We start from the raw sequence: 18,432 nt of genomic DNA, 5'->3' as shown, positions 1-18,432 counted from the left end.
TTCGATTACATTTATAAGTTACATCTGGCCCTTTGAGGACAGCCATTATGCTGATGTGGCCCTCGGGGAAAATGAGTTTGACACCCCTGAGCTAGACGATACTTTCTAAAGTTACGTTTGGAGAAGATTTACTCCAGAGTGGGTAGATGCCTCTCAAAGGTGGAACAAGATTGAAAGATACATAGCAGTGTAAGGTTTGGACACATTTTCTAACTCAATCCAATGACTGGTACTGAACATCAAACACACTTGCCATGGCAGCCCTCTCGGCACTAGCTCTATTACCCGCTGAGACGTTGCAGGTGGCTTGGTGAATCCCGTGGATATTGACTGACACTCAGAGGCCTCTGCTGGTCATGAAGGCCGATGTCCAGAGAGACCCTTACTGGGAGCGACAGCGAAAATGCTAGTCTGGTTGTTATGGAAGTGGCCTGAACAGATTTATTAGAAAAATAAGAAGTGAAATGAGGAGAAACGAAAATAACCCACTGAGATCCAGTGGCTGGGAGGACAACTGCAAAACCCCTCACTGTGTGTGGAGGTCAGTGTGTGTGTGCCGGGAGCAGGGAGCAGGAAGAAGTATGTTTCCTCGGCTTGCAGTGCTTAGACTTTATATGGGGTCCTATGGCAAGAATAATTCACCTGGAGTTCAGTTTTAATGCGACATTAAAGTGTAGCTTTTATTGTCATAGACAAATACAGAAAGTGACGGTTTGGTTGTGTGAATCCAATAAAGTCGTTCCCGTCTTGCTGCAAACTACAGGTTTCTTTTTTTATTACTCGAATAAAGTATTTAGGCAACATTTTTTATTTCATTGTTGTGTTTTGATAGCAACTGTACAGCCGTTTTAAGCTACGCTTTTATTCTGAAAATATAATTTCCGCTCAACAGAAAAAAAGACACTTCCGATTTGCATGAGGCGGAACAAGCGGCCCCACGGAGGGAACAAAGGACGATTGACTGAGTATGTTCACGCCGTTTATAACATAATGACTTGAGAAACGTTACAACTTTTTGACCGTACGTGTAAAAAGGAGGTCTACCGTAGTCGTTTTAGCAGAGATAAAATATGATGGTGTGGCTAGCTATGCGCCGCGACGTAATGTTAGCCGGTTTGTATTGTTCGTTAGCCTAGCTTCACGGCTAGGCTAACGAACATAAGGGAGACGCAAAGCTTCTGTTGCGTCTACCGTGTGCATGAGTTCTGTCTGAGTTTTTTCTGTTTATTAACTAAATGACGCTGAGATCCATTACATGTAATCCCAATAATATGATTTAGGTTAAATGGCCTCTTTGCAAGGCTAAATGGCCTAGCGGCGGAAGTTAACATTAGCTCTGCCGTTATCCTTCTTAGCTGTCGTTGGTACTCGTTCACTTCAAATCCTCTGACGGCGTCCTTATGCTACAGTGATAGCGAGCTACAAGTTAGCAGAATGATTGTAGTTCATAGCATGTGTGACTGATTGCCTTCCTTTATGTGTTTCCTCCAGGTTGACCAGATGAAGATTGCCTAGTGTACTTGGAAGCCACGATGTCAAGTGAGTGACGTGAACCCATCAGCATCTGGTCGCTCAGGTCCAGTCTGTAACAGTCCGCTCTAGTCCCGACAGGGTGCTGTGCTAAGGGTTTAACTGAGGACACAACTCACTGTTCGGATTGTGTAAATCTTCCGAGTCAGGGATGGGACTAGAGTTAATATATCTTTTTTAGATGCTCTGAACAATATACAGACTCCCTGTATGAATCGATAGAGATCGATGCGGTTGTGTCTTCTCATGTTCAAATGTTATCCTTTTACTTAATTGTTGCCATCCATATGGACTATTTTTATCAAACCATTGTGAATTGGGAGCAAACATTTAATTCGCATTAATAGTTTTTCTTTGTCCTAATTCCTTCTTGTTTTATATTACTTTGAAAACATCTCTCTCAAACTAAACTACCAGACTTCACCATTATAACATTAGAATTTACTTGGTTCTTTAGAGTCCAATAGGACATTAGGCTGATCCCTTGTGATTGACAGGTCGTTATCACTATGGCCACTACTGTCCTTGTCCTGGCTTGTGAAAAAAGATAGACGTTGGTCCACGTCTTGTATACAGGCGATGGTTCTGACCCAGATGGACTGTTTACACTGTGGCTCCATCGTGGTTTGTGGACCAGAAAGCCATCGATTAGTCTCCTAACCCTTTGTGTAGTGTCTGCAGTAGGACTTTAGTTGACGCCTGTACGTGTAGACAACTATTTCCTGTTCTCAGCACACTGCAAAGCGTCTCTGCTGTAAAAGTATAGTATAATCCACACAAAGCAGGATGTGATAACAGCCGCCTTACGGGTGTTTTTCTGCTTCTCCTTCTCTTACAGAACGACCATCCTACGCCCCCCCTCCTCCCCCCGCCCCAACAACAGTAAGTGTCACTGTTCCAGCTTAGTAGCCATTGTTGGCTTTGTACGCTCTTTCTGGTTTCTTTCTGGATGTTGTACTCACTTTTATTTCCATATATATATATATATATATATATATATATATATATATATATATATATATATATATATATATATATATATATAAAATGTTTTCATTGTTTCTCTCACAGTAGAAGAGCTCCGTCCTCACTCACTTATGCTTTTTACAATCATACTACCACTCATTTATGGTTTATTGGGTATAAAAATTACATTTTAGCACATCTGTACAGTTTTAGTTTCATTTTGGTAGCAGTCTGTCTGAAGTTGAAATGCAATGCTGTGGTCACATTGTTCATCAAATGCAACGTGAGCTTTAAAACTTGACCGGGCTTGAGCTTGTCGCCACAACCTGATTGACAAGCAACACCTCGTGAGTTTTTTCCTCCTCTGTCCAGCATGACCCCAGGGAACGCAAACAAGAGTCCCCTTGTCACTTATTTATGTTTATCCCTCTTCCTCCTCTTGTTTGTAAGCCATTTCTCATTCGTATTTTGTCTCATTTGTCTTCCATCAGCAATTGCCTTCCACCCCAGGGTTTGTGGGCTACAACCCGTACAGCCATCTGGCCTACAACAACCTGCGGCTGGGAGGGAGCTCCGGAGGCTCCAGCAGGGTAACCAATTGATGACAAAATCCGATCATGGGATGGATGCAGGAGAAATGGGAGGAGGCTTAGAAAGTGACAAGAGATAGAAGGGGCCATCAGAAGTCACAGTGCAGCATGTAGGACCTACACTATCTGTGGGTGCCCATGTTTAAATAGTCTCTCTGGACCAATTAGCTGTTTTTTGTAATTGTACTAAAAACAAAATAACATTTTTAGTGTACATTAGAGTATAAATGAATACATTTTTACTGTCAGTTTAAAATACTGTCTTATTAATTTCAGTGAATACGTTTAAATGTCCTCCACCAAAGCATTTACTTCCATTCAGTTAGCAAGTAAAGAACAGGTGTTCTGTTAAGCCAACTCCCAGAGGCATTGATGCCTGAGGCTCCACAGTGCCAAGAAGGAATCGAAATCAGCTCTCAACTCATTCCATTCATAGTTTACTTTATTAATAGATCTGAAAATAAAAAGTTGATGAATCAATGGTTGAGCTCTGACTGTAGTTCTGTAGGACCTCCTGTGTCTGATGTGTTTACAGACAGAGCTGTCTGTAGAACCCTCAGACATGTGAATAGAACTTTGTATCACTTTCTGGGCCTGAGAAGCGTGGGCCAAAGACAAAGAGCTGCTTCAATTATTAGTCATCATTATCCACCTGGCTTTAGTACTCCCTGTCTCAGCAAGATTACCCTTTGGTGTTCTTGCATCCCTGTGGGATGACTTTCACATTTGTATTAATGTGTTGCACTGAAAAGGTTTGGTATGTTTAGCCTTTAACCTGTGCTCAAATGTCCTGCTGTAAATCTAGAGATCTAGATGTTCTCATAGTCCGACCTGTCAAGCATCCATTATGATGCCTTATGTCCTACAGCAGTATGAATATTTGGTGCAGATGATTCTGTACCTTTGTATGGGACAGGGCCATGTGTTCCTCCGTTAACCTTCTTGCCAGTCTGATGGGTCTGATTTGCTTCAACTAAATCTCTCCGGAAGCAAAAACGACCTTCTGCCAATCAGCAAACTCCTAAATGTCAACCAATATGGTTTTTACATTTGTAGTTGTTAGATTATCCAAACACGACTGTGTCATAACTGTGTTTGCCTGTAGGAAGTAGCTGAGCCTTCAGGACCATTCTAGTCATGTGTTTTCGTGTCGACAACAGGCCACAATCGGCTGATGCTTCAGTTTATTTTGCTCTCCTCTCTAAGCTCTTTGCCCTGTTTCTCACCCTCCACAGAACTCCTCAGGGATCACCGTCCCAAAGCCTCCCAAACCTCCAGACAAGCCACTGATGCCTTACATGCGGTACAGCCGGAAGGTAAGCAGGAAGGTAAGACACCCATCCACGGTGTCTGCTTTTACTGCTTGTCCTCCCATCCCCTGAAAAGTTGCAGGGGTCTTTTGGGTGGGAAACAGCCAAGCCATGACGCCTTCACCACCACCTCAAGCACCCAGTGGACGCTGTGTGCTCTGTTTTACCTCTGGCTTACAGCCGCTCCCCATTTCTGTCAACGATAAAGAGAAGCTGCAAGCATGACCTGCTGCCGCCTTCATTTCCCCCCCTGTGCATGCTTCTCTAGTGTTCAACATCCTAAAGAGATCTATTTCCTTCCATTGCAGCCAACACAAATGATGCTTACCTCATACCAAACAATCATTGTGTACAATAGATTCACAATTCTCAATCCAAGATGGTCTTCTTTCTGCCTTTTATTACCTCCGCTCTCCTTATAGTAACCCAACTTTCCACTTCACTGCAGTTTCCCTGTTGTGACCATATGTTGTTTTTGTGTGTTTGTGCCGTTGCAAGGTATGGGACCAAGTGAAGGCATCCAACCCGGACCTGAAGCTGTGGGAGATCGGAAAGATTATCGGAGGGATGTGGAGAGACCTCACGGACGAGGAGAAACAAGACTACCTGAACGAGTACGAAGCTGAGAAGGTGAGCAGGAGGCTCCTGGTCTACACGGGACTCTGGGGAAGCTCTGCACGCTTCTGTTGAGTCTCAATGTCAATCAGATTTCCTTTTTTAAATGTAGTCAAACTTTATCAGTCCCAGAACAATCGGAAGCACTTTTCAAACTCACAAATGCCATTATTTTGCAAATTCAATCCAAACATTATTATCTAGTGATGGAGCACAGCTGTGTTTTCAAAGACTAATGATTGTTCAATGAAGGTAGATAATTGCATGAATTTCTTCATCCATCCACTTTCCCTACATTTTGGACAGACATTGATATGAAACGCATTGGTTGGCTGAGGGCGATTATTAATTGTTATTCAAGGCTTCCATCTCTAAGGTGTCCACTAAGACTTACTTGGTTGTTCCTGTATGAAGAACAAGACCACGGCCACCAGCCTCTATTTATTTCTGATGCTCAAGATACATTAACAGCAAAATGGCTCAACACAAACTGGAGAGGTTGTCTTGATTCTCTTCATCTTGTATGCTTTTCCTCCCTCCCCCCCCGTCAGATTGAGTATAACGATTCTCTGAAGGCCTACCACAACTCTCCAGCCTACCTGGCCTACGTCAACGCTAAGAACCGGGCCGAGGCCGCCATGGAGGAGGAGAGCAGGCAGCGACAAAGCCGCATGGACAAAGGAGAGCCGTACATGAGCATTCAGCCCGCTGAGGACCCCGATGGCGAGTTTGACTTTTGGATGTTTTATAAAGTCAACCTATAAGGTGTTTGATATGGGTTCTGAGCAGCAATAGTTGTGAACCCCAGTGCCTCTGTGAGGAAATATGGAGCTTTAGACACCAGGTGCTTCAAGCTGATGGTTATGCAGCCAACAGTCTTAATTCTTAGCACCTGAAACAGAAGTTTTGAAGGTACATTTAGCTTCTCCATCGGGGCGGACTGTTAATTGTTGTCTCTTTCTGTGGTCCAGACTACGACGATGGTTTTTCAGTGAAGCACACAGCAGCCGCTCGCTTCCAGAGGAACCACCGGCTCATCAGTGACATCCTCAGTGAGATCGTGGTGCCCGACGTCCGCTCGGTGGTCACCACGGCCCGCATGCAGGTCCTCAAGAGGCAGGTCCAGTCGCTAATGGTGCACCAGGTAGCTTGAATGGACACATATGAGACGGTACGTGAGATGCTACTAACTCACCTCAGAGACAAACATTTGTGTATTTCATGTTTGGTTCAGAGAAAGCTGGAGGCAGAACTTCTGCAGATTGAGGATCGGCACCAAGACAAGAAGAGACGCTTCCTGGAGACCACTGACTCGTTCAACACTGAACTCAAGCGGGTACACGATGGCGCTTTTCACCGTCGGTTGATGTCCGGTAACTGGAGAAGCTATTTTCTTCACATGTGTTCCTTTGTTTCCAGCTTTGCGGTCAGAAGGTGGAGGTGGACATGGAGAAACTAGCGTCCGAGATGGCCGCTGCTGAGGAGGCGGCACGGCGCCGTGCGGAGGACAGAGAGCGAGAGGCAACAGAGCAAGCCGAGAAAGCTGCTCAGCAGCAGCAGGATGCAGCTGGGAACAAAGGTGCAGAGCAGGGCGGGGCCAATGCTAGCAGCACAGCTAACCCCACCTCAGGGACCATGGAGGAGGACACACCCACACCAATGGAGACGGGTACCTACTAAAACAAACTGTATATTTGCAACCTGTTGGTTGAAAGATGTCCATGCAGCAGGACCATGGTGATGAGGGGGGATATTTCCCCTTAGTGACCTTGACCTGAGAGATTCCCAATCAGGTTGGAGGGCCGGTCACATCGATGGGCTCAGCACTAGGAATGACACTGTTTTGTTGTTTGGCAGTCGCACCGTGTCTTTAATATTTTACTGGAGTACTCCATTAAACATGGAGGAGCCTGGATGGTGGTTAGGGTTAAGCTGATGTGGCACTTATTGGACTTCCTCACAAACTGTCAAACTAACTTGATCTTTGATCTCTTTTGCCCTCCCCCCACCCAGATGAGGTGGCACCTACAGAGCCTTCGCCAGACCCTCAACCAGCTACACTGGCACCAGCTGACCCCGCCCCTTCTGCTACCGATAAAGCTGCCCCTCCCCCGGAGCTAACCAGGGAGAGCAGCACTCCTGGCAGCAGTACCCCAAGTGATGACGGCAGGCACAGCATGCCCCCCCCCTCCTCGGAAAGCAACGCTGGAGCAGCAACACCTGACCCCCCAGCGGCTCAGGAAACCAACTCCAGTGTGGCTGCAGCGCCTCCCCCTCCCTCAGAAGAAGCAGCACCCCCAGCAGCACTGCGATCCCCCAGCCAGCAGTATGATGCATGAAGCCTGCAGGGCGCATGGTGGTTCTCACAGCACACTGTGCTGGTTGATGCATTTCACTGGGCCAAGCGGCATCCTGCTGGGTAGTAAGTTAGCGTAACTTCCTCAGCATGCCTGCTTTATGGATTGTAATGAATGGATTGAGATGCCACCAAAGGATTTGAGTTTGTGTGTTCCAGCCGTTTTAAAAGCATTCCTTCCTCTGATTGATTTAATTTGATGCATTCTTTAAATCATAATAACCAGCCAAATCAACCCCTGAACTCCATCACTACGCGGACACGTTCCCAGTAAAACGCAGCACATTCTGGCATTTAGGAGGCTGCATTTCAGGAATATCGATTAGCCATAAGATATTTTTTTAAGCTATCATACTGTCATGTGTGTCATGGTGCTACTGTGTGAAGGGCAAACTTTGTACTGTCACATGTTGCTGAAACGTTTGAACGGCACACACTTCTAGGATCACCGCCTTGATGACATGGAAACCTTCAACAAGACGGCAGCTGCAAACATCACAGGATTCGTGTAGAGTATGAACCCCGCCCCCCTCCCCCAACAGCTAACACTGTTACTACACATTGTTTTTAGAGATGTCGTTGATCCTTTTTAAATGAATATACTCAAGTTGAGCCTTTGTATGAAACCTTCACCCCGCTGGCTCCTTGTGACTGTCCAGGTCAGAGGTCAGTATGGAGGATGACACATGGTCATTCGTCTGCATGCTATATTACAATCTGAACAATTGCTTGAGTCTTAGGGTTGAGGTGGAGGAAAACTGTTTGAGGTCATCAGTGTTGCACCCAATGTGTAAGGAAACCTGTTGGTATAAAAGTTACTGAGTTAGCATGGATGTAGAAAGCGCTGTTGTAGTGAGTCAGCATTTCCTCTCCTCCTTTAGGCTGCATATTGACACCATAAGCAGTGAAATGCAGCCATCATTCAAAAGTGACCTCGCTCATTCCTTCGAACAACTCCTACCTGTAATAGACTGTTTTAGTAATATGATGGTGGGGGGGTGTCTTTCTTTTGTACTGTCTGGACTTATGTAGCCAAATAAAGAGGATTTCTCAGTCTTTTTGTCACAGTTGTCTTTTTGTGGATAGACAATGTCCTGACTCCATCCCCCACAGCTTCACCAACCTGCTGTCAAAGTGGCCTTCCAGCATCTGGACTCCCCAGGAACCTACGCCACGATCCTGGTTTGTGGACTTCCTGTGTCTGTGTGGGTACTCTGCCTTCTAAAGACATGCTCTACAGATTAGGTAGATTGGTAACTCTAAATTGCCTGTAGGTGTGTGTGTGACGTTGCCTGGGATTGACTCCAGCCCCTGTGACCCTGTATACAGGATTTAAAGATGGATAGTTGATGTATTTTTTTTTTTAAATGTGTCTAATTCCTTCTATGGCCAGCTCTCTAGTCTACAGAGGTTTGTGTGTCCCTTCATAAGCCACTGACCACCACCAAACCGGTCCGGCTGAACCATGTTGCAGGCAACATAGCATGCTCCTTTGCTTCTCCAGACCTTCTCATGTCCATCACAAGTACTCACGGTGAACCTGCTCTCATCTGTGGGAATCGCGGGGTGTCAGTGGTGGACGTGGGTTGAGGACCTTCTACAGCCCTGTCCAGTAGCCTACTCCAAGAGTCACTGCATGTCTCCTGGATTCCCTGAAGTCTAAATCTGATGCTTTCTTAAAATATTTAACTGTTATTCACAGATAATATGCTGACCGTCCGCCATGTTTTTCTTTTCACTAACGGGAAACTTGATAGTCACGTGACCTATTTGCAAAGCAATGTAAATGAATGGGCCAAAAGAAACGTAACATAGTAACATTATGGGTGTAAACGTAACACGACTACGTTTATTACGGTGGACCAACGTAGCCATTTCATGCTTTTTTTGGAGACTGGGTTGCCTATCTCCACCGTAGCAACCTCCTTGCCCCCCACCAATCAGGTTTCAAGGCGGGCCATTCCACCTTGCTTTCTCAGAGCAACTCCACCCTGCTAGAGCCGCCTCTTTTTCGTCTGTCCTCATCCTTCTGGACCTTTCTGCAGCATTTGCACCAGATCCTTATCTCCTCCCTTCAGGAACTTAGTGTCACAGGTTCCGTTCTCTCCCTTCTCTCATCCTACCTTGATGGCCACACCTACCGGGTAACTTGGAAAGGATCTGTTTCAGACCCTTGTCTTCTTACTACTACTACTAGTTCCTCAGGGCTCCGTCCTGGGTCCCCTCCTCTTCTCTCTCTACACCAACTCTCTCAGCTCTGTCATTCGCTCGCATGGTTTCTCCTACCACAGCTATGCCAATGACACCCAACTAATTCTCTCCTTCCTTCACTGTGGCGACAAAAACACTAACAAATTGTAGCACTTCAGTGCCATTATAAATACAATTAATCTATAACGAGTTATAAATCAGCTTATTTGATAAAATAATAATAATAAAATTCTTTTTTCTTGTCCTTCTGAGTTTGTATCCTTATGGTTGGATTGCAATTATTGTAAGTCGCTTTGGATAAAAGCGTCAGCTAAATTTTTTCACCAGTTAGATCAAGAATAACATTTTAAATCATTCCTCTCCCTCTTCACCTACAGTACAAGGCACTTGCTGGTGTCTTATCTCAAGGAGCTTATAACACCATATTGCCCAACTAGAGAGCTGCGCTCCATAGATACTTTGTTACTCGTTCCTGGAGTCTTACAAAGTAGGATGGGAGCCAGAGCCTTCAGTTATCAAGCTCCTCTTTTGTGGAACCTTCCACGTTCAGTCCCGGTGGCAGACTCGGTCAGCTCATTTAAGATAACTCTTTGATAATGCTTAGTTAGGGCTGGCTCAGGTTAGCCTGGACCAGCCCTTAGTGTAGCTGCTATAGTCTTAGACTGCTGGGAGACTTCTTAGGACACACCTCTCTCTCCTTCTATAAGAATTCACATCTAATAAATGCACATCACTAATTCAGCTTATTTTCTAAAGTCTGTGCTTTCCCTCCTCACAGGTTTCTGTGGATTGTGGTGGTTGTCCCTGCAGTGTCTGACATCCACTCCTAAAGTCATTATTATTAGCAGTCACAGTGATATTGCTGACACCATTCATTATTTTGTTATCATTGTTAATCTATATAAGTTATTAAATAATATTTGCAAGTTGAAACACATAAACGTCTTGCTGCTCAGATGTCTGCTATATAGTGGAGATGGAAACACACACAAGTTATGCATCAAGGTCTAAAGTCTGCATATTAGTCCCCGAAATGATGACACATAAGACTCGCATCAAGGCTTCTCCGATGTTTGACAGACACCAGTTACACACTCTTCTCTTCTGGGGGGCCCACACTGGCGTTCTAATGTAACACAAAACATTATTTAAGTTAAAATTGCTTTGCTCTCAATATAGGGATTGTTTTGGTGTCCACAAACATCCATTCTCTGTCCATCCTGATAAAGGGATCAAAAGATATTGTTTACTGCAGTATAATTATTCTTCGACCTACTACTATTAGTTATATTTATTCAGTAGCTATAAATACCATATCCGTCTTTCCGCGGGTGCATGAAGGAAGCGCTGCGGTGTCACAAGCTCACAGACACACTGACCTGTTGCGCCTTACCATGCGCCTCGTGCACCGCGCGCTCGGCTGCCTCTCCATCTCGCTCGTCCTCCCGCTGCTGCCGCGCGGCGCGGCGCACGTCACGGAGGTCGCGGACGCGGCGGAGTACTCCTCCAAAACCGACTTGGACTACGATTTCGGGGACTACCGGGGCGAGTGGTGCATCGACGACCACGGCTTTGTCTACGCAATCGGAGAGGTGTATTACCCAAGCCCCGCGGCGTGTCCGTGCACGTGCACCGCGAACGGACCTGTGTGCGTCCAACCCAAGTGTCCCCGCATCCACGCCCGGTGCACGCGGACGAGATATAAGGCGTGCTGTCCCGTGTGCGAGGCCATGGCCAGGGTCTGCGTCTACGGGGGGAGAACGTACCGACCTCTCGAGGAGTTCAGGGTGAGAACCCCCCCTTCGTACAAAGGTATCAGGTGTTTAAGTGGGCTGCTCATGGAGCTAAATGTTAGTTATTAGTTCTTAAAATTGTAATCCTGGTTACATTCTATGAACTCATCATTTGATCAATGTACAGTAAACTCAAAAGTACGGAACTACAGTTACATGCACATAGAGTTAATGCATGTTCATGTACAAGTACTTGACAATGGTTGTTAGTTCCAGTCGACCTGAATCCAATAACTAACACACAACCATGTCCTTATCAAATAGAGTATTTAATAGAAACTGTGCATTACATGTTATTTAGCTGACGCTTTTATTATTTATGCATGATGAACCAACTGAACTGGCTTCCCTCTCACTGAAACAACAGTGAAACAGAGAGATGAGTACTAATGATGCACTTTGAATTGCCTTGTTGGTGAAATGTTCTATACAAATAAATTGCCTCGTCTTGGATTAGAAATAAGCAATCGTTTGCTAACATGTTACAACAAAACCCCCAAATGTGTACCTGCTGGTTTAGACCTGCTTGGAAGCTGGCAAAAATATATGATAATATGCATTTACTGCAACGTGTGCGTTCCAATATCTGTCCTTACATGTCCGAATCCTCCGTGTGTTCCAGTTGTCGAGGTGCGAGCGATGCCGCTGCGAGGCCAACAGAGAGGTGTACTGCAGCATTTCAGACTGCCCCGCCCCGCACTGTGTCAACCCCACCTACGAGCCCAACCACTGCTGCCCCATATGTAGGACCGGTAAGACTCCGTCAGGTCATCCACCTGCACACAATGGATTAAAACAATGCAACAGGCATAATGTACAAAGTTCCTGAAGGTAACAAAGGGGGGAGCTATTCGACACTCAACCAGCCATTGTCTCCATAAAGCCGCTATTGGAGTCAAACGTGCAGCAGGTTTCATGATCCGGCTTGGAAAAACTACGGAGTACATGAATGCAAACAAGTAGATAAACATCAAGAATAAAAGCCCGCCTTGTACAATGGACACACAGTTGTGGGTTTTCACTTTTGATTGGTAGATGCTTGATGACAACCTGCCTTTGTAGCAGTAGTCTGTGTAATAGGACATCGAATGAAGGCTTTGGAGCCTGGACATATGTAATGCAGCTCGCTAGCACCTTCAGTCACTGAAGTTGGTTCCAACTCACTGTGGCAGCAGGAGGACACGCACATATTCTGTGACACACACACACACTTTCCCTCCTGGCCTGTGCTCATTGCCAGAAGGCCGCTGTGGTGCGGGTGTTGGCCTTGCAGGTTACGTCACTGCCTCAGCGGCTTACACGGCTGCCTGTTATGTCACACACAGATTAAAGTCTTACATTGGGGCTTCTCTGTGTGTGTCAAGGATAATCATAACTTGCATTAAGGATTGCCTTATGCAGAATAAAATGAATGAAAATACCTCCACAACCCAAAGCATCACTTGGTTGATTCTTTGAGCACACACATGCGTTGGATCCAATTTGTAGGTTCTTCACAGCCCTGTTGGACAGGCAGTGGGACAGATGGTTTGGTTGTTTGAGTCATTGTTTTTCTCCCTCTCATCAGCTGTGCCTTTTGGACAGGCTAGATCTGGCATCACATTTAGTTCCTGTCCTCCTGACACCCTTAGGAATTCTTTCACAGGTAGTGCCAAATGAAGGAATCCCTAACTGGGAAGTAGGGATGCAAACCATATCAAAGGCAGGCTGTTTGGCACACTTAGATGTGCTTATGAAGATCAAATGGATCATTACATTTATGCTTACATGTATTTTTGTTCTTTGCCGAGAAACAGAATTTGTTAAGTGTTCATTAGCGAGCTTGTTTGCCCAGAGACACTGCTTTTACTCGTGAGGATCAGTAACAGAACAACTTGTACGTCTGTGCGGTTCCTCCAGGTCCGAACTGCTTTGCAGGGAGCACGGTGATACCAGCGGGGGAGCGCACGCTCATCGACGAGGGGACAGTATGCCACTGCACCTACCGGGACGGGACGTGGCACACTCACCCCCAGGCCACGTGCCAGAAGCTGCTGCAGCCGGGGCCCACCGCAGACGAGGGGTCCAGGATGGGGAGAAGAGGGAGGCCGACGGTTCCCAGGCTGCATGAGATACCATGAAGTGGCCGGTTACATGAACTAATACTCTGGTCGATTAGGATCAGCACAGATGAGTCCTACTCAACATCAATCTGCTCACTGAAGTCAGAACAATGAGGGTGTTCGTTGGAGCAGACACTGCCATCGATGCTCCCCTCAAACCTTTCGTTCCTGCACACTGCGTTCAGCTGAAGTTATTGGACATTAGACACGTTTTCAAGTTCAATTATGGAGAGAAAATTCAACATCCATATTGATTGCCTCCTAATTTAAGGCAAAACTTCAAACATCCCTTAAAAAGTGTGCTGTGCATGTCATCAATAAGTAGTTATTGTTCAAGAATGGTACATGCTGGCAAAAAAGCTCAGACAAAATCCATTCTCACACCAGCATGTAGTGGTAGGTCTCATGTTGCTTCCACATGCACTGAAGACACAAACAGGGACCTCTTAACTGACAGAAAAACCTTTGATGTGTATCAACATTACCGTGAATATGAAGGGAAATGAGAACACCAAAGAATTTGCTGGATTACCAACAGTTTTTATTGAAAACGAACAGGTGCAGGATCCAGCTCAGGCTATGCTACCAGCATTGGAGGCAATTCTGGGCCAAAGGTCAGCACACTCTTTTGCCACAGGGCCCGTGATGGCTGAACCTGCAGATACGGAGGTCAAGTGTTATTGTGGATCCTACAGGCAGCCTCAGTTCTACAAGAGTTTAACAACAGTCATTTAGTTATTAATAGCAGTACATGACATGAACAGCGTACATCAACATCAGTGAAGTGTTAGTTAGTTAGTCCGCCACAGTGATGAGGTTCATTGTTCTCCAGCTCACTCAGACTTTGAGGAAGAAGTTTCCTCATCAGTCTAGTATCACTTTCACTGGAATTGAATGACAAACTACTGAATTAAGCTGAGCAGAACATGAGTTTAATTTTTTGCAGGGTATGTTTCGGATTTTCAATTAAGGGGAAAAAATTGCATTATTATATCCCAAAATGTAATATTCCTTTTCCCCCACTGGTGGGTCCATTGTGTTTAAGTGGAGCAGGATAAAACCTATGGAAAGGTAATTTACAAAAGTTGACTACTTCTGTTATGCTGAATGTAAAAGCATTAAAACAATGCCGTCACATATTTCTTGACTATAGTATTTGAGGACTGTTCGATGCTGCACAAGTTAGCACAAAACAATGCTAATGTGATGAATCCATTGTGTGTCTACACACAATTAACAAGGCAGAGCAACAGCAAATAATCCGAACAAACGCACCTTTCATTTCTCCTTTGTTGTTTACTATGACACCTGCGTTGTCTTCAAAGTAGAGAAAGACTCCATCTTTTCGCCTGTATGACTTCCGCTGCCGTATCACCACTGCAGGATGCACTGTGGGCAACAGGAATGAGACAAGTCAAAGCTCAATAACACACATCTGTGTGAAGTAATTTGAGTTTACTGGAAAATACAACAGCAGAAAACAATAATTTCACTATAACTTAAATTAGGTTGTACTCCATTTCATGGGGATTTAAAAGTCAATTCAGACGTTTTCCACACGTCAATATGTATAGTCAATATACTTTTACTTTGTCTAAGGATATAAAGACATCATAAGCGGCCCAATACAACACACTAGTGCTTTCCACTCACCCTTCTTCCTGAGTTCTGGCTTGCCTTTCTTGACCGTGGCCATGACCATGTCACCCACTCCTGCAGCAGGCAGACGGTTCAGACGCCCCTTGATTCCTTTCACGGAGATGATGTACAGGTTCTTGGCACCTGGGGGACAGAGGAAGGACAAACATGATGGGGACTTTGAGGCAGAAGGAAACGGATGCATCAACTATGCAGAATTCTGGCAATTTAGAAACAGGGCTGGGCGATGTGGCATCAGCATTTTATCACAATAGAGGCAACCTTAACACATTTTTATGTGTACACACATTACCCATTACAATAGAGCATGCTTATAAACAAGTGGATGAATCAAATAGCAGTGTTTTATTCACAGCAGGAAAGTAGCTTTCCCCAGTGAGCAACGGGAGTAAACACAATCAGGACGTCTGACCAAAAGCTCAAACAGCATGCAGCACACTGCTGTGTAACAACAGTTTTAAGAACACAATGCAAACAAATTCATATTTAGATAGCTATTATTTTTTTAAACAAATATTCAAACGTTATGTTTGACAAATGTTGGCAGGCATTCTATTTGCATCATTACATACTGAGAAGTGCCATTAAATTAAGGATTAGTGTTTGCACAGTGGCTACATGTCACTTTGTCTCATCACTGATTGAGATTGGTCAGTCACAGTGGTTCACACTGCCATCTCACCCACAGTGACGAGGTTAATATTCCCTTCTACGACAACTCACCCAGACACCGAGCAGCCTCAGCAAGTGCTTTTTGAAGGGGAACACTTTAAAAACCAGACTTACATAACTTATTTAAAATGTGTAAGAATGTCAACATAAAAGAACCATGCCCAATGAATATCAGTAATTTGGGACACGATACCCTGATAAAGAAAATTGCAAAAAAAATAGTTAAATGAGGCGTACCTGTGTTGTCAGCGCAGTTGATGACCGCTCCTACTGGGAGACCCAGCGAGATGCGGAACTTGGCTCCAGATGAACCACCACGTCCTGAGAGATAGCAACACAATTCAGACCAGCGGTTACATCTTTATACACACAGCTCTACATTTGCATTCAGTGCGTTCATAAGACACTTGACATTTTAGATCAGATGTTGACCGCTAAAACCGATCACTTGATTAGTTGAGGTCTAGGTCTTACTGCCACAAGTAAGGACACTCCTTACTACATGGCCCTATTCTAGAGCAGCCATTGTAACGCATGTGGAAACTCAGCAAAACTACTTGATAACATGGCTACAGCGGAAACACATTACCAGAAAATTAACTAGTGCCAAAGCATATTCAGCAGTTTCTCGACACGTGAGGGAACATTTTGGGTTAAAAATGTTGTCGGGATTCTTTGTCAGCTAATCCCCAAAACAAGTCTCACCGCGTTTCTACAACTTAGAAGGCGTTAGCAGGTGGCCCTTAACTAGCTACTTGCTGAACCCGCCTCGTTCAACCTTCGACACTAACCAGTTGACAGATATATTACGTTACTGATCGTAGTGTTAAAGACAACGACTGACGTTAACGTGACCAGAGGGCCACATGCCACGCCAGGCTGACTGCCTTCACGTCACATACAAATAACTGCGTTAAAAGCAAACATTGTGGAAGCAGTCGTTACTCTGAACATAACTTATGTTGTCCTGAGTTTGCAGTTGAGACACCACTAGCCACGAATCACTCCCCGGTAACATGATGTAATGTAACCGGCTGAGCCGCACGCTAGCTATGTAGGATAGCATTGGTTAACATTAGCATGTAGGATATCATTAGCTATCGTTAGCCATGTAGGATAGCAATACCAAACGTTATGCACAAAGTTGTTTGATATCGTTCGACGAGGCAATGTCGTTTATCAGACGAATACGTCTGAAGTTCACAACTAACTGCTCCTTCACGCCCTTCGTACGAGCTTTAGCTCTGCATGCTTCATGGCTACGACAGTTAGCTGCAGCAAACTAGCCAGGGAGAATGCGATCATTCTTAAATCGGAGACCGTTAGCATTTATTTCTAACTAATCACGTAGATGTGTAATCATCCTTAATCTATCACAAAGTAACGTGTTTATAAGGCGTGAAAGAAAGAATAACACAGCAGATGGAAGTGGATTTGATAAGGTGGGTTTCGTACCTCTCTTAGACATGGCTGCAGTAGGGAAAGAGGAAGACGCAGAAAGGAATTGTGGGATATAAAGTTGAGCAGATCTCCATCCGGGTCATGCGCCGAGACGGACCGCGTTCGCCAGTGATTGTAGGGGGCGGGGCTTCTTCTTCTTCTTCAACTCAATTTGCGGCAGGCTCGCGGCAACAGCGCGGATTTTCTGCTCTAGACAAGTTATTTGGAGACATCCATTGTGCGATTAACATTGACATTCATATATCAAGTCCAGCACGATGGAGAAAACTGATTAACGGGATTCTTTTGTTTCACCTTTTAAGTGGACTTTAATGAATAATCTGCAACATCAACCTCTTATTTACGTTTCTTTTCTGGAAAAGATCCACCCCTACTAGCCCATGACTCAGTCCATGCAAACTATTAACACAATGCCCCTCCACATATGTGCCCATGCAACCACGTCTATCGGCCCATATCTGCAATCTCCTATTTATTAATAATCATGTTCTACTGTCATAATAAGTTGTTATTTTACTGTTAAGTGGTCTATGCATCTTCATAGTAGTGAAGAATTATATACTCACACAATAATCCATTTGAAAATCTATTGAGTGATATATTTATATTTTTGTAGCATATAATATAGGGGGAAAATAGCTTGGAATCAAGATCAGCCAGCTGGGCATCATGTGGTTGTTTCTTTCAGGCTTTTGGAGTAGTGCAGCAGGATTGAACCATTCAAAATGAAAATACAGACAATACAGTTTGGGATTTTTACATTATTATTACTTAATAATATTCAGATATTATCAAAACTAAATATGCTGAATACAAAATGCATATAAAAGCCTTCGTCTGAACATGAAATTGTTCTAGTGTTGTTTAACTTGTAAAATCACACTCTGAATCAAAAGACACAGATTTATATACACATAAATATATAGTATTCGTATCTCTCGCTATATATGTATACATACACAGCCTTGCATGGCTTGAAATGTAAAAGACAAATGAGTAAAAATAAATTTGTGTCCACTGATCTGTGATAGAAATGTAATTATTGTAAGATTACAATCATTCCATTGATTTTTATAGTCAATATTGTTGAATTTGTGTATTTTCCTGTTCAGATTAGGAGAAAGACATGAAGGGAATAAAAGTCACTTCACACACCCCTGCTGACCC

General features: G+C 44.4%; 3 protein-coding genes across 6 annotated transcripts; 2 read left to right on the top strand and 1 right to left on the bottom strand.

Moving 5' to 3' along the window:
* The first annotated feature begins 889 nt into the window (after window positions 1–889).
* LOC119220736 (SWI/SNF-related matrix-associated actin-dependent regulator of chromatin subfamily E member 1-like) lies at window positions 890–8,423 on the top strand. 4 transcript variants are annotated; one of them, XM_037476946.2, is made up of 11 exons: window positions 890–965; window positions 1,492–1,539; window positions 2,369–2,412; window positions 2,988–3,086; window positions 4,322–4,414; window positions 4,895–5,026; window positions 5,563–5,734; window positions 5,983–6,155; window positions 6,246–6,347; window positions 6,431–6,680; window positions 7,025–8,423. In XM_037476946.2, the coding sequence occupies exons 2-11, from the start codon at window positions 1,533–1,535 to the stop codon at window positions 7,348–7,350; spliced, it is 1,398 nt and encodes a 465-aa protein (XP_037332843.1). In that variant the 5' UTR covers window positions 890–965; window positions 1,492–1,532; the 3' UTR covers window positions 7,351–8,423. The 4 variants fall into 4 exon arrangements, with proteins under 4 accessions (XP_037332843.1, XP_037332844.1, XP_062422118.1 ...); XM_037476947.2 differs by having other exon boundaries at window positions 892–965; window positions 4,322–4,402; XM_062566134.1 differs by lacking the exon at window positions 2,988–3,086 and having other exon boundaries at window positions 892–965; window positions 4,322–4,402.
* Window positions 8,424–10,972: 2,549 nt separating this feature from the next.
* si:dkey-283b1.7 (brorin) lies at window positions 10,973–13,840 on the top strand. The gene is made up of 3 exons (XM_037477046.2): window positions 10,973–11,365; window positions 11,994–12,123; window positions 13,271–13,840. The coding sequence occupies exons 1-3, from the start codon at window positions 10,973–10,975 to the stop codon at window positions 13,489–13,491; spliced, it is 744 nt and encodes a 247-aa protein (XP_037332943.1). The 3' UTR covers window positions 13,492–13,840.
* Window positions 13,841–13,992: 152 nt separating this feature from the next.
* rpl23 (ribosomal protein L23) lies at window positions 13,993–17,397 on the bottom strand. Its single transcript, XM_037477047.2, has 5 exons — window positions 17,260–17,397; window positions 16,042–16,125; window positions 15,127–15,255; window positions 14,749–14,862; window positions 13,993–14,128 (listed from the first exon to the last, which is right to left on the bottom strand). Exons 1-5 carry the CDS (start codon window positions 17,270–17,272, stop codon window positions 14,046–14,048), a joined length of 423 nt encoding a protein of 140 aa, XP_037332944.1. The 5' UTR covers window positions 17,273–17,397; the 3' UTR covers window positions 13,993–14,045.
* Between the last annotated feature and the right edge of the window lie 1,035 nt (window positions 17,398–18,432).

This window comes from Pungitius pungitius, chromosome 12 (assembly GCF_949316345.1).
Source record: "Pungitius pungitius chromosome 12, fPunPun2.1, whole genome shotgun sequence".
NCBI lineage: Eukaryota > Metazoa > Chordata > Actinopteri > Perciformes > Gasterosteidae > Pungitius > Pungitius pungitius.
The sequence above is the reverse complement of the archived record's forward strand: the minus strand, read 5'-3'. Positions and strand labels throughout refer to the sequence as shown.

What these genes read in the sequence shown, in the direction of transcription:
- LOC119220736 (XM_037476946.2), top strand. An exon ending in GCTCCGGAGGCTCCAGCAGG is followed by an intron (nt 3,087 to 4,321) that starts GTAACCAATTGA and finishes CACCCTCCACAG; the next exon opens with AACTCCTCAGGGATCACCGT. An exon ending in TCAACACTGAACTCAAGCGG is followed by an intron (nt 6,348 to 6,430) that starts GTACACGATGGC and finishes CTTTGTTTCCAG; the next exon opens with CTTTGCGGTCAGAAGGTGGA.
- rpl23 (XM_037477047.2), bottom strand. An exon ending in CAACTGCGCTGACAACACAG is followed by an intron (nt 15,256 to 16,041) that starts GTACGCCTCATT and finishes TCTGTCCCCCAG; the next exon opens with GTGCCAAGAACCTGTACATC. An exon ending in CAACAAAGGAGAAATGAAAG is followed by an intron (nt 14,129 to 14,748) that starts GTGCGTTTGTTC and finishes CCGTATCTGCAG; the next exon opens with GTTCAGCCATCACGGGCCCT.
- si:dkey-283b1.7 (XM_037477046.2), top strand. Translation starts at nt 10,973, where the DNA reads ATGCGCCTCGTGCACCGCGCGCTCGGCTGCCTCTCCATCTCGCTCGTC. An exon ending in GACCTCTCGAGGAGTTCAGG is followed by an intron (nt 11,366 to 11,993) that starts GTGAGAACCCCC and finishes CGTGTGTTCCAG; the next exon opens with TTGTCGAGGTGCGAGCGATG. An exon ending in CTGCCCCATATGTAGGACCG is followed by an intron (nt 12,124 to 13,270) that starts GTAAGACTCCGT and finishes CGGTTCCTCCAG; the next exon opens with GTCCGAACTGCTTTGCAGGG.